Source organism: Pan troglodytes, chromosome 16 (genome assembly GCF_028858775.2).
Source record: "Pan troglodytes isolate AG18354 chromosome 16, NHGRI_mPanTro3-v2.0_pri, whole genome shotgun sequence".
NCBI classification, from domain to species: Eukaryota; Metazoa; Chordata; class Mammalia; order Primates; family Hominidae; genus Pan; species Pan troglodytes.
The window spans coordinates 50,812,098-50,835,680 of NC_072414.2; the positions used below are offsets into that span (position 1 = coordinate 50,812,098).

The window sequence follows — 23,583 nt, forward strand, 5'->3', positions numbered from 1 at the left end:
ACCATCTTTTTAAATGAAAAGAAAAGAAATTTTTTTTGAGGCAGAGTCTCACTTTGTTGCCCAGGCTGGAGTGCAGTGGCGCGATCTCGGCTCACTGCAGCCTCCACCTCCCAGGTTCAAGCGATTCTTCTGCCTCAGCCTCCCAAGTAGCTGGGATTACAGGCACCCGCCACCATGCCCGGCTAATTTTTGTATTTTTAGTAGAGTTGGCCAGGCTGAACTCCTGACCTCAGATGATCCACCCACCTCAGCCTCCCAAAGTGCTGGGATCACAGGCGTGAGCCACCAAACCCAGCCAGATGCCAAAATTCTTTTTTTTACTTCTCAGTGTTGCAGACATTTAGAAGACTGATAATACCCATTGTTGGTGAGGTAATCAGAAATAGTTATATTGTTGACAGCAGTGAAATTTGTTATAACCTTTGGGACCTTTATACATAGTAACATGGAATGATGCTGAAATATAAAATGGAAGTAAAAAGTTCAAAAGCACTATACTATAGACATTGAAAAAATATTTGACGTGATAGGAAAAGTTAACATTGATTTTCTCTGGGTATGATTTGGGAGTCAATTTTATATGTCAACTATAGCTACAGTGTTTTAACATTTATAATTAAGATCTATTACTTTTGTAATCAGAAAAACAAGTTTTTAAAAGGCAATTTTACAATTCTTTTTTTTTTTTTTACAGGAGATTACATGCTTGATGCAAAGCCAAAAGAAATTTCAGAAATTCAACGTTTAAATTATGAACAGGTAATAAACAGTTTTTGTTAAAGTATATAATTTTAAAGTTTAAATATATACATTGGTTTCTATTAGTAGCTGGCAGCATTTTTCTATAAAGGATTAGATAGTAAACACTTTAGACTTTGCAAGCCACATGTGGTCAGTCTCTATTACATATTCTTTGTTTTCTTTTTTTATGCCTCTTTAAAAATATAAAATCCATTTTTAGCTCACAGCCAGATTTTTCCTTTTTTTCTCATTTTTTTCTCAGTATTTTTCCTTTTTTTTCTCATTCCATGACAGATCAAACCTAGTGTTTTTCTTGAAAAATTGACTTCCAGGTCAATTTGTCATTGATGTATCTGTCCTCATTTTATTTATATTTTACAATTAAGTTATGTTCAGGAGAAAATTGAACAAATGATGTATATGGTATGTCATTAGGACAAGTTTTGCTATTTGATAGTTTCAGTATCCACATTTCTTGGCATGTTCTTTAGAGATCCTGTTCTGCAATGTAGGAGGTATCACTAGGCTTAAAATTATTGGTGCTGGAAAAAAGCAAGCGGAGCTTCATTTTCTTCAGTATTCTTCCTTTACTTGGTAATAGAAGGCAAGAAGGAATTGGCTTCTTAGAGTGGAAGGAAGTATTAGCCAGGGAAGAAAGAGACATCGTTGGAACCTTCATATTTACTTTCAAAGCAACCTTTTTTAACATACTTTCACCAGTATCAAATTTGCAAAAAGAAAGCATAACTCATTTGTCTTGCAAAATTTCTTGAATTTAATGTTCAGATAATCTAGTCTTAATAAAATTTGAAAAATCAACAAGTTGGCTGGGTGTGGTGGCTCAAGCCTGTAATCCCAGCACTTTGGGAGCCCGAGGTGGGCAGATCACGAGGTCAGGAGATGGAGACCATCCTTGTCAACATGGTGAAACCCCATTTCTACTAAAAATACAAAAAAAATTAGCTGGGCATGGTGATGCGCGCCTATAGTCCCAGCTAGTTGTGAGGCTGAGGCAGGAGAATCACTTGATCCCAGGAGGCGGAAGTTGCAGTGAGCTGGAATCGCGCCACTATGATCCAGCCTGGTGACAGAGCAAGACTCTGTCTCATAAAAAAAAAAAAAGAAGAAGAATCAACAACTTACATTGCATTATATCATAAGATAGGAAATCTAGGCCAGATGCGGTGACTCATGCCTATAATCCCAGCACTTTGGGAGGCCAAGGTGGATGGGTCACTTGAGGCCAGGAGTTCGAGACCAGCTGTCCAACATGGAAAAACCCCGCCTCTACTAAAAATACAAAAATTGGCCGAGTGTAATGGCATGTACCTGTAGTCCCAGCTATTCAGGAGGTTGAGGCATGAGAATTGCTCGAACCAGGGAGGCGGAGGTTGCAGTGAGCCGAGATTGCGTCACTACACTCCATCCTGGGCAGCAGAGGGAGACTCTGCCTCAAAAAATAAGAGGCCGGGCGTGGTGCCTCACGCCTGTAATTCCAGCACTTTGGTAGGCCAAGGCAGGTGGATCACGAGGTCAGGAGATTGAGACCATCCTGGCTAACATGGTGAAACCCCAGCTCTACTGAAAAAAAAAAAAAAAAACAAATACAAAGAATTAGCCGGGCGTGGTGGCAGGCGCCTGTAAGTCCTAGCTACTCCAGAGGCTGAGGCAGGAGAATGGCGTGAACCTGGGAGGCAGAGCTTGGAGTGAGCCGAGATCGCGCCACTGCACTCCAGCCGGGGCGACAAAAAAAAGAGGAGGAGGAGGAGAAGGAAAAGAAAGGAAATCTGTAGCTAAAGCCAGATTTGTATTCTAAGTGATTTAAATTTTATCAGGGGAATTTGTATCTTAAAACAGTGATATTTAAACATTTTTAGCAATAGAAACCTCTTTTCAAATGAAATCTTATCCCAGCTTCCAATATATAAAACCAGTACATGATAAGTATAAAGTGATAAAGTTTAATTTATATCATGTATTTATGAAATTTATATCATTTCTTACTGAAATCATGAAGCTATTTTTATTAAAAACTTAAAATTAGGGACTGCGGATGATAGCTGCAGTCTGATATCAACCTCCAAATTCATTTTACTTTCGTTGCCTAATCCTGAGAAAATCTTGATTGAAATGAGAAAATCTTAATTTTCGTGTTTGCAAGCACCAGGCGTGGTGGCTCATGCCTGTAATCCCAGCACTTTGGGAGGCCAAAGCAGGCGGATCGCTTGAGCCCAGGAGTGAGACCAGCCTGGGCAACATGGCAAAACCCTGTCTCTACAAAAAATACAAAACATTTGCCAGGCATGGTGGCACACGCCTATAGTCCCAGCTACTTGGGAGGCTGAGGTCAGAGGATCGCTTGAGCCCAGGAGGCAGAGGTTGCTGTGAGCCAAATCACACCACTGCATTCCAGCCTGGACAACAGAGTGAGACCCTGTTACAAAAAAAAAGAAAAGAAAAGAAAACTGTTTGCAGCCAGTCACAGTGGTTCACAGCTGTAATTCCAGGTACTCAGGAGACGGAGGCAGGAGGATTACTTGAGCCTAGGAGTTCAAGACCAATCCGGGTGTGATATAGTAAGACTCCATCTCAAAAAATTAAGAAAGAAAGAAAAATAAAAATGCTTGCAAATGTTATCAGCATTTGGTTTAAGTCCATCTTGCATTGGAATACACTCCCATTACACTGATCAGGATTCTTGAAGGGAAATTGGAAGTATTGGCTCAAAGTTGAAACAAAGGATATCTAACAACTGCTTGCATTTCTCATAAACATATCAGGCAAAAAGTACCCTGCTTTTAAAATAAACAATGAAACTATAAGGTGTTATTATTACATTACTGTTTTGAAAATAGTGTATGTCAAGCTTATATGGCTGGGCTGAGTCTAAGCTAATGTGTAATGTTCCACAAGTGTGATGTAATAGTGTTCTTTTTTGTGTAATTTTACGTGAACAGATGTCTTCAAACCTAATTTTAGAAAGACCAACACAGAGCTGCAATATTCCCAATTAAAAGTCTTTACCAGAAGTTGTAATGTAAGCAAAGAGCCTATTTTTTCCAGTTTTGTCTAATAGTGTACTGACAGCACAAGAAAACATGATGTGTGTATTCATAACAAATTTTTAATGAGTGCAAATATATTCTTAAAATATATTTTGTATTTAAATTTAAAATATTTGACCATGTTAAAAGTTCCTTTGAAAAGAGTTCTAAGAAACAGTTTAACCATTGCCTTAAAGGATCCACTAGTACTCCCTTCTTGTGAGGTAAGCAACCATAGCTCACATTTATATTTTGTAATATTAAGTATAATTTGGAATTAGGAACAAAGTGGCAAAATACTTACCCAAGAGTTAAAAACCCTTTTAAAATAAGTTTGTTTGGTTTATCAGTTGTTGTTTTTTATTAAGACAGAGTCTCGGCTGGGCACAGTGGCACACGCCTGTAATCCCAGCACTTTGGGAGGCTGAGGCGGGGGGATCACAAGGTCTGGCGATCGAGACCATGCTGGCTAACACAGTGAAACCCCATCTCTACTAAAAATACAAAAAATTAGCTGGGCGTGGTGGCACGCACTGTGGTCCCAGCTACTCGAGAGGCTGAGGCAGATGGAACCCTTGAACCCAGGAGGTGGAGGTTGCAGTGAGCCGAGATCACGCCACTGCACTCCAGCCCGGGCGACAGAGCGAGACTCCGTCTCAAAAAAACAACAAAAGAAAAGACAAAGTCTCCCTCTGTTTTACAGGCTGGAGTGTAGTGGCATGATCTCAGCTCAGTACAACTTCCGCCTTTCAGGTTCAAGAGATTCTCATGCCTCAGCCTCCCAATTAGCTGGGATTACAGGCATGTGCCACCACTCCTGGCTAATTTTTTTATTTTTAGTAGAGATGGCGTTTCACCATGTTGGCCATGCTGGTCTCGAACTCCTGGCCTCAAGTGATCCACCTGTCTGGGATTACAGGCGTGAGTCAACGTGCCAACTTTTTTTTTTTTTTTTTTTGAGACAGGGTCTCACTCTGTCACTTTGTCTGGTTTGCCGTGGTGCTATCGTGGCTCACTGCAGCCTCAAACTCCTGGGCTCAAGTGATCTGCTCACCTCAGCCTCCCAAAGTGCTGGGATTACAGGCATGAGCCACTGTAACTGGCCTCTTTTAACAGTTTTATTAATCTTTATGAAGATATCAAATGGTGTTAACTCAGTTGTTTTAATATTAAATAATGGGGAATAATTGTTGCAAATATATGAAGGTATAAGCATGAGCCCAGAGCCATTAGAAATCATATTGCCCCTAAAGGAAGTTGGGTGGTTGACAAACAAGAATTTACAAAAATAGAGGAAAATCTGGTGGTTGTAAAACTATAATTCTTAGATTGCTCACTGTTGTTACTATTTTTTCAGATTCATCATTGCTGTAGATTTAAGAAAAGTTGTAAAACACTTAAGGGAAAAAATGTAAGCTGGTTGTTTTTAAGCGTTTAATTTTTGGGAAGGTTGAGAAAATATGTTGTTTGGGGGGAACAGTAGAAGAGATGAAACTGACAAAGGTCAAAGACTGCAGTATAACAATGTTATCCTATTATAAATGCATCATTCATTAACTTAAAACATTTGACTGATTTCTGTTTACAGTCTGTACAGTCTGTTAGAATGGAATTTTATGAATTATTTCATAAAACAGAACTTCATTTTTGTAACCTAAATTTGTCTTTTTCAAATTTCAAAGAGGATCCGTAGTTTTAATGTAAGATTTCCTTCATTTTCACCCTTTTTATTATCAAACCCCTCTGCAAACTATAGTCTACTGTTCGTATTTTGTATCTTTAGTATCTTGTACAGTGTCTGATTAGCAGTAGGGATTCAGTAAAAGTGTGTTAAATTTTATGTATTGGTTTTTCTTTATTCTTTCAAATGTATTCTGTATACATATGTCCATACTTAATGTGTTAACGTGCTTAGAAAAGCATTTTAAAATAGTCTTTTTTTTTTTTTTTTGAGACGGAGTCTTGCTCTGTCGCCCAGGCTGGAGTGCAGTGGCGCGATCTCCACTCACTGCAAGCTCCGCCTCCCGGGTTTACGCCATTCTGCTGCCTCAGCCTCCCGAGTAGCTGAGACTACAGGCGCCCGCCATCATGCCTGGCTAAAATTTTTTTGTATTTTTTAGTAGAGACGGGGTTTCACCGTGTTAGCCAGGATGGTCTCGATCTCCTGACCTTGTGATCCGCCCGCCTCGGCCTTCCAAAGTGCTGGGATTACAGGCGTGAGCCATTGCGCCCGGCCTAAAATAGTCTTTATTCCAGATGTATATGACTACATTTATTGAGACAATTGACAAACAAGTCTTTGTGATCCAGCCTCTGCCTGTCTCTTAGACTTTATCTCCTACAACTTTTCACTTTTATTTTGTCCCAGCCGCACTGGGCCCCATGCTATTCCATGGACACAGTAATAAACTTGTTTTTGCACTGGCATCTACTTTGGAATGCTCTTTGCCCAGAGCTTCCTAACATTTAGTGCTCACTGTAGTCTCTATTCTAGTGTCATTTTCAAGGAGACCTGTCTCCCTCACCTCCCTCTCCTTCTTTCCTCTCCCATTTACACTCCCCACTCCCCTCCCTCCCTCTCTCCCTCACTCCCTTCCTTCCATCCTTCCTTCCTTTTCAGTGCATTCACTGCAAAATTAAGTATGGAAAGTCCTGAGGCTTTCTATATACCTCCTGTTCCTCCTAACCCCCCACACACAGCTTCCCCCACTGTCAACATCCTGCATCAGAGTGGTTCATTTATTATTGATAAACTGGCAATGCCACATCATTATCACCCAGAGTCTATAATTTACTCTTTCTTGGTTCTGTATATTCTATGGATTTTGAAAAATGTATAATGTCACGTATCTACCATTACAGTATCATACAGAATAGTTTCACTGTCCTAAAAGATCTCTGTACTCTGCCTGTTCATTCCTCCCTTCCCTTAATCCTTGGCAACCACTGATCTTTTTTACTGTCTCTGTAGTCTTGCCCTTTCCAGAATGTCATTTGGAATTATACAGTATGTAGCCTTTTCATATTAGCTTGTTTTCTTTACTACTACGCATTTAAGTTTCCTCTGTGTCTTTTCATGGCTTGATAGCTCATTTCTATTTTTTTTAATTGTGTTAAAAACCACATATTATAAAATATATGGTTTTTTGTTTTTTGTTTTTTGTTTTTTTTTTGAGACAGAGTCTTGCTCTGTCGCCCAGGCTGGAGTGCAGTGGCACAATCTCGGCTCACTGCAAGCTCCGCCTGCTGGGTTCATGCCATTCTCCTGCCTCAGCCTCCCGAGTAGCTGGGACTACAGGTGCCCACCACCATGCCCGACTAATTTTTTGTGTTTTTAGTAGAGATGGGGTTTCACCGTGTTAGCCAAGATGGTCTTGATCTCCTGACCTCGTGATCCACCCGCCTCAGCCTCCCAAAGTGCTGGGATTACAGGCGTGAGCCACCATGCCCAGCCACTTTTTCATCTTTAAAACTGAAACTTGCCAGGCATGGTGGCTTATGTCTGTAATCCCAATACGTTGAGAGGCTGAGGCGGAGAATCACTTGAGCTCAGAAATTCAGGACCAGCCTGGGTAACATAGTGAGACCCCGTCTCTACAAGATATCAAAAACATTAGCTGGGCATGATAGCATATACCTGTAGCCCCAGCTACATGGGAGACTGAGATGGGAGGATCACTTGAGCCCAGGAGTTTGAGGCTGTGGTGAGCCATGATCATACCACTGCACTCTAGCCTGGGCAACAGAGTGAGACCCTATATCCATCAAACAACCCCCCTTTTCCACTTCCCCCAATCCCCTGGAAACAACCATTCTGCTTTCTGTTTTTATGATTTTGATGACTCTAAATATCTCATATAAGTAGAATCATGCAGTATTTTTACTTTTGTGACTGGCTTATTTCACTCAGCATGATGTCCTCAAGGTTCATCTGGTTGTAGCATCTGACAGGATTTCCTTCTTTTTTTTAAGGCTGAATAATATTCCATCGTATGTATATATCTCATTTTCTTTATTCATTTGTCAGTTGTAACTAAGAATAGATAAAGAATTATGAATAATGTTGCAATGAGCGTGGGTGTACAACTATCTCTTCAAGATCCTACTTTCAGTTATTTTAGATTCACCAGTAGGAGAGGCCTTCTTCCTCTTTGACTTGAAAAACATTTGACTTTAGACTTTGTGGTCTAAAATAGGTCCTTCATTTCTGTTACTCTCTACAACTTCATCTTGTTCAGTTTTTCTTGTTTTATATATATACATGTTTATCTCTCCCAATAGAATGTTAGTTGCATAAGAGCATGGACTTTGTCTTGTTTTGTTTCATTTTTTGAGACAGAGTCTCGCTCTGTTGCCAAGGCTGGAATGCAGTGGCAGAATCTCGGCTCACTGCAACCTACACCTACTGGGTTCAAGTGATCCTCCCACCTCAGCCTCCCAAGTAGCTGGGACTACAGGCGCATGCCACCATGCCCAGCTAATTTTTGTATTTTCAGAGACAGGGTTTCACCATGTTGGCCAGGCTGGTCTCAAACTCCTGACCTCAAGTGATCCGCCCACCTCAGTGTCTGTTTTATTCATTGTTATATCTTTCAAACTCCAACTAGCTTCTGACACATAGTAGATACTCAATAATAAAAATATGTTGAATTGAATTTATTGGATAAAATGGAAAATTAAAAGTAAATGTGCTTGTACTTGAATATCTTTTTTGTTCTCGTTTTGATGTTTCTGAATTAGAACTTTCCCCTTTTCTATTTTCAGAATATGAGTGATGCCATGGCAATTTTGCACAAACTACAGACAGGCCTGGATGTAAATGTAAGATTCACTGGTGTTCGAGTGTTTGAATATACACCAGAATGCATAGTATTTGATCTTCTTGATATTCCTTTGTACCATGGGTGGTTAGTAGACCCTCAGGTAAGTCGAAGAATTTAAATTATGTAAACACAAATACAGGAAAAATGTATTAATTTGGCAAATTAATCTCAATTTATATTTTTTGTTACTTACTTTTTTTGTACTTTTGCCTGGAATTAGCCAAACTATGAGGTTAAGAACAGAGTCCTCCATACTACTAAGTCTGCCCAAGGCTTCTGACCCCAACTCTAAGGAGCTAGGGCCCAACTACAAGGTTAGAGGGAAGAGCTCATAGAAGACCACCCGTACTTCTCACACCAATCACAAGTTCAGAGGTTTCCCAAAACTACCCTCAGGTTCAGTAATTCACCAGAGTGACTAACAGGACTCCCTGAAACCTGTTATACTCACCATTACAGTTTATTACGGGGCAAAGATACAGGTTAAAATTAGCAAAGGAAAGAGACACATACGGCAGAATCTAGGAGGGTTCCAACTGTGAAGCTTCCCTTGAATCCTCAGGACATCATACCCTCCTGGAATTGATGTATGAAAATATGCATGGAGTGCTGCCAATCCTGGAAGTTCACCCCACCTTCAGTGTTCAGATTTTTTACTGAGATTTCATTATGTAGGTATGATTTAATTTATTGCCCATGTAATTGAACCCAGACTCCTACCCTTCCCTCCCTGGAAGCTGAGCTGACACCATGTGGTTCAAGGGATCCATCATTAGTATAAACTGCAGGTGTGGCCCAAGGGGCCCACAATAAATAACACAGTCATTCCTATTGGTACAGAAATGCCAAGATTTAGAAGTTATTTCATAGGAGCTGGGACAAAGGTCAAACCTCTCTTTGGGCAAGACCGTATTCTTTATTGCATAGCTTTGAAAAGAGATTTCGTATTACCCAAACATTTATTTTAAAAAGGCACCCCCATATATCCATCACTCTAACTGTACATTTCTAAATGTACATTGACCTTTGGTATATTAGTCTAGCAATCCAGATTTTGCCTCTTGTTAAGCGTATCAGGGTCCTGGCAGGAAGTAGACGACACACTTAAGGATAACTGTCAAAAGTTTAATGAAGAGACTATTTACAAAGGTGTGGGCAAAGTTAAGGGGAACAAGTAAGAGATGGTGTAGCATCTTAGACCTAGCAACAGCAGAAAATAATTGCCACTCCTAACTCTGAAGAGACAAGGAGAGGGAATACTTAGCAGAACACAGCAAGATTGATTAGTAAAGCACAGAGCTCCTGACCAGGAGATGTGACCTTCAGGAGAGGAATACTACTCCCAAGCTATGGCCCAGCAGGGAAAGAGCATAGGTAATACATTCTCTGACTCCCACTTTCTGATTTCCTCTAGTAGCTCCCTTTGGCCAAATTCAACTGATTATTAGAGAGTAGGAATTCCAGTTGCTGCAGTCCATAGAGGTTAGTCTCCCGAATAGAGAAGAAATGGAGAGTCAATTGGAAGGGTGAAAGGAAAAAATAATTCTACTATAACATACTAAATTTTTAAATAGGTTAGAGTCTTCTCTTTTCCACTGATCTGTGTTATCTCTACTCCTATACTGTTTTAATATTATTTTCACTTACTTACATTTTTTAACATAAAGTAAGATTCAAATTTCAAAATAATATTGGTTAATTGTAAACTTTAAAAGAAAAAGACAAAGGAATCATACCAGCCAATGCCTTTCAAATTTCTTTTGTTTTATGGTATGAGGTGAGAATTTACCTTTTTTATAAATTAAACTTTTTATTTTGAGGTAATTATAGATTCACATGCCAGTGTAAGAAATAATAAAGAACAGGCTGGGCGCAGTGGCTCACGCCCGTAATCCCAGTACTTTGGGAGGCCGAGGTGGGTGGATCATGAAGTCAGGAGTTCGAGATCAGTCTGGCCAAGATGGTGAAACCCTGTGTCTACTAAAAAATACAAAAATTAGCTGGGTCCAGTGGCAGGCGCCTGTAATCCTAGCTACTCAGGAGGCCAAGGCAGGAGAATCACTTAAACCCGGGAGGTGGAGTTTGCAGTGAGCCGAGATGGTGCCACTGCATTCTAGCCTGGCCAACAGAGCAACGGTCCGTCTCAAAAAAAAAAAAAAAGAAATAATAAAGAATGATCCCTCATACCTTTTACCCAATTTTCCCCAATAGGAAAATTTAGTAATTTTGCAAAATTTAGTAAAATATCAAAACCAGGAAATTGACATTAATAAAGTCGAGATACATGGCTGGACACAGTGGCTCATGCCTGTAATCCTAGAACTTTGGGAGGCCAAGGCAAGAGGATCACTTGGGCCCAGGAATTCAAGACTAGCCTGGGCAACATGGCAAAACCTTATTTCTACAAAAATAAAAAATTAGCTAGGCATGATGGAACATGCCTGTAGTCCCAGCTGTTCAGGAAGCTGAGGTGGGAGGATCACTTGTGCCCAGGAGGTTGAAGCTGCAGTGAGCTGTGATCACACTACTGCGTTCCAGCCTGAGAGAAAGAGCGAGACACTGTCTCAAAATAAATAGAGAAATAAGTAAATAAATAAAATCAAGATATGGCACATTTCTGTTAACACAAGAATCCCGCCTGATGCCCTTTTATATCCACACCCACTTCTCTCACACCCTTACCCTCTTCTTAACCCCTGACAACCACTAATCTTTCTCCATTTCTATAATTTTGTTATTTTGAGAATATTATATACAGTGTGTAATCTTTTTGGATTGCATTTCATACTCACCATAAGTCTCCAAAGCATCATCCAGATTGTTGCATCTATCAGTAGTTTGCTCCTGTTCATTACTGAGTAGTATTTTGTGGTGTGGACCTACCGCAGTTTTACTTGTTAAAGAGCATCTGGGTGTTTTCCCGCTGGGCACGGTGGCTCACGCCTGTAATCTCAGCACTTTGGAAGGCTGAGGCGGGTGAATCACTTGAGACCAGGAGTTCGAGACCAGCCTGGCCAACATGGCGAAACCCCATCTCTACTAAAAATACAAAAATCAGGTGGCTGTCATGGCGTGTGCCTGTAATCCCAGCTACTTGGGGAGGCTGAGGCAGGAGAATCACTTGAACCCAAGAGGTGGCGGCTGCAGTGAGCCAAGATCGTGCCACTTCTCTCCAGCCTGGGTGATGGAGCAAGACTCTATCTCAAACTGCTGTAAACATTTGTGTACAGGTATGTTTTTCATTTCTCTGGGTTAAATGCCCAGGAGTGCAGTTGGTGGGTTATATCGTAGTTGCTTGTGGGTTTGTGTGTGTGTTTGTTTGTTTTTTAAGAGACAGGGTCTTGCTTTGTTGCCCAGGCTGGACTTGAATTCCTGGGCTCAAGTGATCCTCTTGCCGCGCAGCCTCCCAAGTAGCTGGGACTACAGGCATGCACCATTATGCCCCGTTAACTTGTGTATTTTTTTTTTAAGAAAGCGACAAACTGTTTACTAGATTACCTGTAGAAAAGTTTACATTCCCACCAGTAACATATGAGTGATCCAGTTTCTCTGCATCTTCATCAGCATTTAATGTTGTCACTATTTTTTATTTTAGCCATTCTTAGGTAGCAATATTTCATTGTAGTTTTAATTTGCATTTCTTTTTTTTTTTTTTTTTTAATTTGAGATGGAGTATCATTCTGTTGCCCAGGCTGGAGTGCAGTGGCACAATCTTTGCTCAGTGCAACCTCCTGCTCCCAGGTTCAAGTGATGCTCCTGCCTCGACCTCCCGAGTAGCTGGGATTACAGGCGCCCACCACCATGCCCAGTGAATTTTTTTGTATTTTTAGTAGAGACAGGGTTTCACCATGTTGGTCAGACTGGTCATGAACTCCTGACTTCAGGTGATCCACCCGCCTCGGCCTCCCAAAGTGCTGCGATTACAGGCGTGAGCCATCGCACCCAGCCTAATTTGCATTTCTTTAACGGCTAATGATGCTGAACATCTTTTGATGTGCTTGTTTGCCATTTGCATATTCTTTTTAGTAAAATGTCTCTTCATGTCTTTTGCCCACTTTCTAATTAGATTGGTTCTTTACAGTTGAGTTTTGTTTTTGGTTTTGTTTTTTTTTTGACACAGGGTCTTACTGAGTCACCCAGGCTGGAGTGCAGTGGCATGATCATAGCTCACTGCAGCCTCAAACTCCTGAGCTCATGTGATCCTCCTGCCTCAGCCTCCTAGGTAGCTGGGCACATGCCACCATACCCTGCTCACTTTTTAATTTTTTGTAGAAATGAGATCTCGCCATATTGCTTAGGCTGGTCTCGAACTCCTGGGCTGAAATGATCCTCCCTCCTCAGCCTCCCAAAGTGTGAGACTACGGCTGTGAGCCACCATGTCCAGCCCTTTTCCCCATTTTTTTTATTTGGCTATGTGTCTTTTTGTAATTGAGTTGCAAATGTTCTTGATGTGTTCTAAGCACAAATCTCTTGTCAGATATATGACTTGGAAATATTCTTTAATTTTTACTTTTTTTTTTTTTAGAAACGGCGTGTCACTGTATGACACGCTTGAACTCCCAGGCTGGTCTTGAACTCCTGGCCTCAAGCAGTCTTCCCACCTCAGCCTCTCAGAGTGCCGAGGTTACAAATGTGAGCCACTGTGCCTGGACTTAATTTCAGTGAAGTTCACTTTATTTTTTCTTTTGTCCCTTATGCTTTTGTGTCCTATCTAAGAGGGCTTTGCCTAACCAAACATCAAGAAGATTTAGTTCTTTATTTTCTATTAAGAGTTTTATAGTTTTAGCACTTACATTTATGAATATGGTCAATGTTGGGTTAATTTTTGTATGTGGTTCGAGGAAAGGGCCCAACTTTATTCATATACATGTAGATAGCCAGTTTTCCTAGTACCATTTGCTGAAAAGGTTATTCTTATCCTGTTGAATTGTCTTGAACTTAGCATGATCTTTGTAAAATAAATCCTTCCCTTTACCCTTCCCTCCTCATTGCCTTAAAAGCATCCAGTTTAATTAAAATAAGATTTAAAATCCTTTTAAGTATTTATGGGGTTTTTTTGTTTTTGTTTTTTGTTTTTTTGAGACAGAGTCTCGCTGTGTCACCCAGGCTGGAGTGCAGTGGCACAGTCTTGGTTCACTGCAGCCTCAACCTCCTGTGCTCAAGCAATCCTCCCTACTTGGCCCCCCAGTAGTTGGGACTACAGGTGCACACCAGCACGCCTGGCAATTTTTGTATTTTTTATAGAGACAGGATTTCACCATGTTGCCCAGGCTGGTCTGAAACTCCTAGCCTTAAGCGATCCTCCCACCTTGGGCTCCCAAAGTGCTGCATTACAGGCATGAGCCACTGTGCTTGGCTCAAGAAGAAAGGATATTATTTCCTTCTTTTTCTTTTTTCTTTTTCTTTTTTTTTGGACAGAGTCTCACTCTGTCGCCATGCTAGAGTGCTATGGCATGATCTCGGCTCACTGCAACCTCCATCTCCCGGGTTCAAGTGATTCTCCTGCCTCAGTCTCCTGAGCAGCTGGGACTATAGGCGTGCACCAGCATGCCCAGCTAATCTTTGTATTTTTAGTAGAGACGGGGCTTCATCATGTTGGTCAGGATGGTCTCGATCTCTTGACCTCGTGATCCGTCTGCCTCGGCCTGAGCCACCACGCCCAGCCAAAAGGCTATTATTTCTTTACCTGATTAACTGTCATCTCCCACTAGAATATAGGTTTTATAAGGGCTGGACTCAGCATAGTATTTAGAACAGTGCCTGGCACATAAGTAAATATTGACTGATGGAATGCAGCATACATGTGTGCATCCATTAACTCTAGGAAACCAGAGATCATAATAGCAAGGACTTGGCAGTGCTTTTTTTTCATCTCTGTCCATTGGTAAAAGCTGCTGGGATTCAGGAGAATGGAAGGATGGCTTACTATAAGCAAGGCAACTCTGAGAATTTCACTGAAAAGTCTCAACATATCCAGCAGTTTATACATCCAAGGTTGGATTCTGGCAGATGACAATGCCAGATAATTTAGATTGTGAAGAATGACAGTCTGAGGAATGTAAGCCTGAATTCTTTTTTTTATTTTTAATTCTTTTTTTGTTTGCTTGTTTGTTTTTTTGAGACAAGATCTTGCTCTGTTGCCCAGACTAGAGTGCAGTAGTGTGATCATAGCTCACTGCATCCTCAGATGGCTCAAGGAATCCTTCCACCTCAGCCTCCCAAGTAGCTGGGGCTGCAGTTGTGCATCAGCATGCCCAGCTCACATAGAAAGTATTTTAAATATTGTAATTAAGAATTAGACCAATGACAGAGAATAGAGGCCTAAAAAGATCACTATACAGATAGAACTAGGGCACTCTAGAGCAATGGGGAAAGGCAATCCTTTAAACAAAAGGTTCTATGACAATTAGGTAGACATAGAGGGAAAAAATGAAACTGTTTCCTACAACTCACACCGCAAAATTCTATTCCATGCGCATTAAAGTTTAACTGTAAAAGCCAGGTGAGGTGGCATCCCTGTAGTCGCAGTTACTCAGGAGGCTGAGGTAGGAGAATCACTTAAGGCCAGGAGTTTGAGGCTGCAGTGCACTATGATAGCACCTGTGAATAGCCACCGTACTCCAGCCTGGGCAATATACTAAGGTCCTGGCTCTACAAACCTGGAGGGGGAAAAAAAAGTTTAACTATAAAAAATAAAACTACAAAAGTTTGAAACTATGTTCCTGATATTATGACATCACTGTAGGGAGGGATTTCAAAAACAAGATACAAACCTATTAACTGTAAGGAAACATTAGTAAACATGACTACCTTATAACTGAGAATTTGTGTTCATCTAAAGGCATTCCAAACAGAATGTAAAAGCAAGCCACAGAGTAGAAGATGAATTGCAACTTTAAAAAATGAATAAAGGATTAATATTCAGAAAGTAGGAGCTCCTACAGATAATTTTTTAAAGATAGCCCAGCCAAAAAAAGGAGCAAATGACTTGAATAGGCACTTCACAAAAACAGATAGCCAAATGGCCAATGAACATATGAATTGGTCATCAGAGAAATACAAATTAAAATCAGAATTAGAGACCACTGTACATACATCAGACTGGCTAACATTTAAAAGTCTGATGGTATTACGTCGGGCGCAGTGGCTCACACCTGTAATCCCAGCACTTTGGGAGGCCAAGGCAGGTGGATCACCTGAGGTCAGGAGTTTGAGACGCCTGGCCAACATGGTGAAACCTTGTCTCTATTAAAATACAAAAATTAGCCGGGCATGGTGGTGGGTGCCTGTAATCCCAGCTACTCAGGAGGCTGAGGCAGAGAATTGCTTGAACCCGAGAGGCAGAGGCTGCAGTGAGCTGAGATCGCACCACTGCACTCCAGCCTGGGCGACAGAGCGAGACTCTGTCTCAAAAAACAAAAATAAAAAAATAAAAGTTTGACAATATTAAATGTTGGTGAAGATGTGCAGCATAGAGAATTCTCATTCCTTGTGATGAGAGTGGAAATTGGCCATCTACTTTTGAAACCAGTTTGGTTTATCCATTAAAGTTGATGCTAAGCATTCCTTAAGACTCAGCAATTTGGCAAGGCATACACTCTTGATGAGTGGAAGAGGATAAATGTCCTAGAATTTTTCACAGCAGTGTTATTTGCCATAGTCCGAAACTGAAAACAACTTGAATAGCCATCAAAAGACAAATGAATAACCACATTATGGTATATTCTATGGAATACTGTACTACAGTGAAAACAAACATCTGCATACCACTATATACAACAACCTTACATTATGTATTTGTTGATTTGGTTTATTATTTGCTTTTACTCTAGAATATAAGCTTTATGAAAGCATAAACCATTTTGCTCACTGTTGTGTCTGTAGATTCTCTAATGGCACCTTGCATGTAGTAGTATGTAATAGGCATCCAAATAAATTGGATGAATGGAATTCTGGGGGTGGGAGAAGACAAGATCTTACTCTGACACCCAGGCTAGAGTGCAGTGGCGTGATCATAGCTCACTGCAACCTGGTACTTCTGGGCTTAAGCAATCCTGTCTCAGCCTCCTGAGTAGCTGGGACTATAGGCACACACTCCCATGCCTGGCTAGATTTTTTATTTTTTGTGAAGACAGGGCCTTGTTATGTTGCCCAGGATGGTCTCAAATTCCTGGGCTGAAGCAGTCCTCCCCTGCTAGCCTCCTAAAGTGTTGGGATTATAGACATGAGCCACTACACCTGGCCTTGAGTGAAATACTAATGTACAGATTCTGTCTATGAATATTTGAAATCTTTTTTTATTGGTACTCTAGAGAAATAGATTTGATTTTTGTATATTGATCTTTTTTTTTTTTTTTTTTTTTGAGACAGTGTTTTTGTTCTTGCTACCCAGGTGTGATCTCGGCTCACTGCAACCTCCACCTCCCAGTTTCAAGTGATCCTCCTGTCTCAGCCTCCCAAGTAGCTGGGATTACTGGTGCCCACCACCACGCCTGGCTAAATTTTTGTATTTTTTGTAGAGATGGGGTTTCCTCGTGTTGGCCAGGCTGGTCTGGAACTGCTGACCTCAGGTGATCTGCCCACCTCAGCTTCCCAAAGTGCTGGGATTACAGGCATGAGCCACTATGCCCAGCCTATTGATCTTGTGTTTATTATTGTAGTTGGGTTTTGGGGGGTTTTGTTTTGTTTTAGAGACAGTGTCTTGCTGCATTGCCCAGGCTGATGTGTAGTAGCATGATCATAGCTCATTGCAGCCTTGAACTCCTGGACTCAAGCGATCCTTTCCTCAGCCTCTTGAATAGCTGGGACTATGGACGTGCACCACCATGTCCAGCTAATTAAAAAGAAAAATTTTTTTAGAGGCCTTGCATGGTGGCTAACGCCTGTAATCCCAACATTTTGAAAGACCAAGATGGGAGAATTGCTTGAGCCCAGGAGTTTGAGACCAGCCTGGACAGCGTAATGAGACCTGTCTCTACAAACAATTTAAAAATTAGCTGGGTGTGGTGATGTGTGCCTGTAGTCCCAGCTATGCAGGAGGCTGAGGTGGAAGGATTGCTTGAGCCTAGGAGGTCAAGGCTGCAGTGGGCTGTGATCACGCCACTACATTCCAGCGAGAGTGACACAGTGAGACCCAGATCACACCACTGCACTCCAGCGTGGGTGACAGAGCGTGGGAGACAGAGTAAGAAAAAAATCTCAAAAATATTTTTATTTTATTTTTAGAGACAGGAGTTTTGCTGTGTTACTCAGACTGGTCTTGAACTCCTGGCCTCAAGATACCCTCCTGCCTCAGCCTCCTAAATTGTTTGCATTACTGGTGTGAGCCACCACGCCCAACTTAGTGTAGCTATATTTTTGTGGATTTCTTAGAATTGAAAATTCAGATTATTTGAAAAGACTTACTGAAGTTGAGTCACTTATGAAAAGCACTATAAAGTAAAGGTGTTGAGGAAAATAACATCTGAAGAGATTGTGCCCTCAAATTGTTTCTTAAGGGTCTAACTTCTCATGTTACATAAATCAAAGCTGGAACTCATAGATGTTTTTTTGTGCAATGTATATAGAATCTTATCCCAAGGATCCTCTCGCAAGGAAAAGGATTTGGCACTGCATCAAAAGATATGACCATTGAATACATTTTTGTGTTTTAAGTTAATGTGAAATGTTTAAGATATGGGCCAGGCACAGTGGCTCACACCTGTAATCCCAGCACTTTGGGAGACTGAGGCAGGCAGAGTACTTGAGGTCAGGAGTTCAAGACCATCCTGGCCAACATAGTGAAACCGCAACTCTACTAAAAATACAAAAATTAGTTGGGCATGGTGGCGTGCCCCTGTAGTCCCAGCTACTAGGGAGGCTGAGGCAGGAGAATCGCTTGAACCCGGGAGGCAGAGGTTGCAGTGAGCCAAGACTGTGTCAGTGCACTCTAGCCTGGCGACAGAGTGAGACTCCATCTCAAAACAAACAAACAAACAAAAATTAGTCAGGTGTGGTGGCGGGCGCCTGTAATCCCTGCTACTCAGGAGGCTGAGGCAGGAGAATCACTTGAACCCAGGAGGCAGAGGTTGCAGTGAGCCAAGGTCACACCACTGCACTCCAGCCTGGGCAACAGAGTGAGACTCCATCCCAAAAAAAAAAAAAAAAAAAAAAAACAATATTTAAGATATTTATGCCTGTAAACATTTTCCACAATTTCCTGCTGTGACTTTTTGAATTAACTGATTGTTTACTCAACCAATCATCAGTTCCAGTTGTATGAGTTAAGAGGCTTTTAGTATTGTAGACTTTTTCATAAACAAGGAAAATAAATTATAGCCTAGAATGGTGGTTCTCAAACTTCGCTATGCATCGGAATCACCTGGGCAGTGGAATGAAAACTTAGACAATTGAGAAGCAACATGAGCCTGAAATTCTTTTACATCTTTTTAACAAGCTCCCCAAGTTTGAAAACCACTGCTATGAGTATTGTGCAGATATATGTTGAGACCTGTGGTATTCAAAGAGTAAGTCTTCAAGGTGATCATTTGAATGTAGGAAGAAAACATTGGCCCTCTTATTTTTATTTATGTAATTCTAAAATTTGTATTTGTTTTATTAGGTGTATAACTTACTAATACAGCAGTACACATAAATAATTTATAAATACATATAAATATATTTTTATGTATGGAAAGGCAACTATATAAGTTGTTTAGACAGTAGAAACCTCTTTTTCTTCTATAGTCAAAGCAAAGTGTAATGGAGAGAGAGAAGCCCAATTTTATTTTCCTATAGCTTAAAAGTTTAAGTTTACTCTACTGCTGTACCTCTAAAAACAAAGATTAAATAAGATTCATGGCGCATATCCCATCCCCGATTAACATATATTAACTTTTCTTCAGGAAAATAACATTAGTTATCTCTACTTATATCTCCACTATACTTTTCTAGGAAATAAGTAATAAAATGGAATAATTTTATTAATCCTATAAATTAACATATTTAAAGTTGCCTTGCTTTAAATGTGCAACATTTGTTTTTTAGTTAAAAAAAAAAACTTGATACTTTATGCTGGGAGAAAAAAAGGATATTTTCTTATTTTTTCTTCTGGAATAGTTTATGTTTTATTTTGATCACTTAAATACATGTTTATGACCTTAAGAAATAAAGTTGCATGTAATAATCCCATTTAATCTTATTTTGCATAATTAAAATAATACAACTGCAGTATTTTTCATAATGTGTCCTACTGAGCTGTAAACAAACCTGGAAACTGTTGGGTGTTGATTTTAGTGGTGATTTTGTTTTTCGTAAATAATAGTTTTATATTTAGTATTATATTAGAATAAAATTCTAAAGAGTGATATGGCTTTCTTTTGTTTTGTTCCTAATCTTACCATGATTAGTGAGACAGTCATTTGTTTTCTAGATTGATGACATTGTAAAAGCTGTTGGTAACTGCAGCTACAACCAACTAGTGGAGAAGATCATCTCTTGTAAACAGTCAGACAATAGTGAGCTGGTTAGTGAAGGTGGGTGAGTGCTGCTATTTCCTGACTTTTGAAATTCTTGGCAAGATAATTTTTCTTATAACTTAATATCTTTCAAATTTCTTAAATAAGACTTCTAAAAAACACATGTTATATTACTTGTATGAATTTTAAGAAGTAACCATCCATAGGCTGGGCACGGTGGCTCACGCCTGTAATCCCAGCACTTTGAGAGGCCGAGGCAGGCAAATCACCTGAGGACAGGAGTTCAGGATCAGCCTGGCCAACATGATGAAACCACATGTCTACTAAAAATACAACAAAAAATTAGCTGGCCATGGTGTCGCATGCCTGTAATCCCAGCTACTCAGGAGGCTGAGGCAGGAGAATTGCTTGAACCCAGGAGGTGGAGGTTGCAGTGAGCCGAGATCGCGCCGCTGTACTCCACCCTGGGCAACAGAGTGACTCTGTATCAAAAAAAAAAAAGAAGAAGTAATCATTCATACATTCATAAAGGTGCCAATGAAAGGTTTTTCCTAGAACTCTTTTTCATTTAACTTGTAAAATCAGGCCTGGATTCTATTAAAAATTTTTGGAATCACTTGCTAACTTTGGTATGGTCAGGTACCCAGAGGTTACTGATAATTACTTTCTTAAAAAAATGTTTATTATTTAGGAGTCCTGAATGGACTTTATCATTGATCCTGAATACTTCAACTGACTGAGATGAGTATTATGGTGCTCAAGTACTCTAGATTTTAGTAGACCTCTGCCTTATATTTCAGTATAATACAATATTAAAGCCCCATTCTGGATCAGAGTATGCCTCTGAAAATCAGTTTTTCTAATCCTTAGCTAACTGGAATTCCTAAATTCATCGTCACAAAATCAGTTTAATATTTTTTCAACTGTGTTCCAGTCAATGATGAGAAAAGGAGATTTGAAACAGAATGCTATCAAAAGGCATAGCATGTAGATATACCTTCTCAGTCCCCACTTCACTCTTTCAAAAATATACATAAATACTGAGGCTATAATTCTTCTCTCTGTGAAAGGGAAACAAAAGAGAAAGAGAAATCATGAGAAGTAGGGCATGAGTTTTAGTCTCTCTCAGACACACAATTATTTTACATAAGATATAATAAAAGTTTATTACAATTATCACATTTTTAAGAATTAAAACTAACGACTACAGGAGCATGTGAGCATATAAAAGATATGTACCTGAATTCCATCTATATTAATCAGAATCCAACTAATTACATTACTTAATTATCCAGAAGTTTAACACATTTTTGCAAAAGAGGAAAATAAGAAGAAAATGCATAGTGTTTTAGTTAAGGTTTATCCTAATCTTTTTTTTTCTTTTTTTTTTTTTTGATACGGAGTTTCACTCTTGTTGCCCAGGCTGGAGTGCAATGGCGCGATCTCAGCTCACTGCAACCTCCGCCTCCCAGGATGAAGCCATTCTCCTTCCTCAGCCTCCTGAGTAGCTGGGATTACAGGCATGCAATAATTTTGTATTTTTAGTAGAGATGGGATTTTGTCATGTTGGTCAAGCTGGGAGGTTTATGCTATTCTTCTACTTGCAGTAAACATATAAAGATACAGGGACAGGCTGGACATTGTGGCCCACACCTGTAATCCCAGCACTTTGGGAGGCTGAGGCAGGAGGATTGCTTGAGCCCAGGAGTTTGAGACTAGCCTGGGCAACGTAGCAAGATCCCATCTCTAAAAAATAAAAATAAAAAATTAGCCAGGCACCTCTAGCTCCACGTACTTGGGAGGCTGAGGCTGAAAGATCACTTGAGCCCAGGAGGTCAAGGCTGCAGTGAGCCAATATCATGCCACTACACTCCAGCCTGGGCAACAGAACAGAATCTGTCTCAAAAACAAAACAAAACAACAAAACAAAAAACAGTATAGAGTCGTTGATCATTGATTCGTCTGACAACTCTTTTGTTACAGCATGAGGCAGCAGTGTTCAAATTTTAGGAGAGAAAGAAGCAATAAAAACTGTTATAAAAGTATATTCTCTCAATTAACAAAATTCCTTCTCAATGAGCTAGAATGTATGGGGAAAAAATTCCACTCACTAGAAGTTTGCATTCCTATACAAGCTCTCATTACCATAGATAATTACTAAAAAGAAGCTCCTATTTTAAAAATGTCTATCTACGGAATCCTTCTTTTTCAGTAATGTCCAATATACCAGAGTATGCTATTCAGTAGTACTTGAAGGAACAATAGGATTCAGAAAGTGGTAACAGACAGAATGCTAGCCAAGAAGTAATACTTGGATAAACTGACTTATGGAGTATGAAGCTATGTGAAACACTGTTAACATCTTTCCCAATTCTGGCTACAAATACAGTAAGGGTAGGACTTAGTACTATAATAATTAACAAAATGAACAAAAAAATCAGTTCCTTCATTACTTCTTTTTCCTTAACCTGATGTCACAAATATTATTATTTCTCTGACATTGATTCCTCAGGATAATGAAAAACTATAGTTAATATATGTGTTATTGATAATTTAGGAAGAACATCATGGTGAAAGCAAAGAAAGAAACCCTCTAAAATGGTATAGAATTTTTAGGGAATATCTGCTGGGCATATTTATTACTTCCTTAATACATAAATTTCATAATGATGAAATTCTACATAACATTTCCATATTAAAGAATAATTATATGTGTCATTTAGCATAATTAAAAAGCTAAACTAGATTTTTGTTGATAAGTAACTACAAATTTGTAGTTCATTTTAAATAATTACTTAACTCCAATGGTTACTTGTATAAGACACTGAGAAATCATGGAAAATAAAAGACCATAATAGACATTTTTACTTACTTTGCAGCAATTAGCTTTTCTTCATCATATTATCTTTTTTTTTTTTTTTTTGAGACAGTCTCGCTCTGTCACCCAGGCTGGAGTGTAGTGGCACGATCTCGGCTCACTGTAACCTCTGCCCCATGGATTCAAGCAGTTCTCCTGCCTCAGCCTCCTGAGTAGCTGGGACTACAGGCATGTGCCACCATGCCCGACTAATTTTTGTATTTTTAGTAGAGATGAGATTTCACCATGTTGGCCAGGCTGGTCTCAAACTCCTGACCTCAGGTGATCCGCCAGCCTCAGCCTCCCAAAGTGCTGCAACTACAGGCATAAGCCACCTCGCCCAGCCCATCATATATCATATTATCTTGAGTGGTGTTCAGTTAAAGTAATCTGCTTTCTTTTTCTGTTTAGCCTGCAACTGTGGCTTTCCCTTTAAATCAATAAAATACCTCAAAGCCGACTTATTTCTAATCTTTATTAAAAAATAAGTTTTGGTCACAGGTGATAACTTTTTAAAAATTCAAACATTTTATTTCCTATCAAGGTATGGGGAATAAGAAATACATTCACTAACATTCCTTTTTAAGGGAAAAGAAATGTTATTTAGCAAATAATCAAATAGAGTTAGGTGTTCTTTCAACTTCTTTTAGATAACATTTGCT

General features: G+C 39.8%; 1 protein-coding gene across 3 annotated transcripts in view; it reads left to right on the top strand.

Annotated features, from left to right (window-relative positions):
- Positions 1-23,583, top strand: part of MINDY2 (MINDY lysine 48 deubiquitinase 2) — a 93,686-nt gene that overhangs the window by 33,219 nt on the left and 36,884 nt on the right. For 2 of the 3 annotated variants that reach the window (XM_024349219.3, XM_024349220.3), the window contains exons 3-5: positions 695-759; positions 8,550-8,708; positions 20,019-20,121. In XM_024349219.3, the coding sequence (XP_024204987.1) occupies positions 695-759; positions 8,550-8,708; positions 20,019-20,121 (327 nt within the window). The remainder of the gene's footprint in view (positions 1-694; positions 760-8,549; positions 8,709-20,018; positions 20,122-23,583) is intronic. The other variant, XM_054667597.2, reaches the window with a different exon arrangement.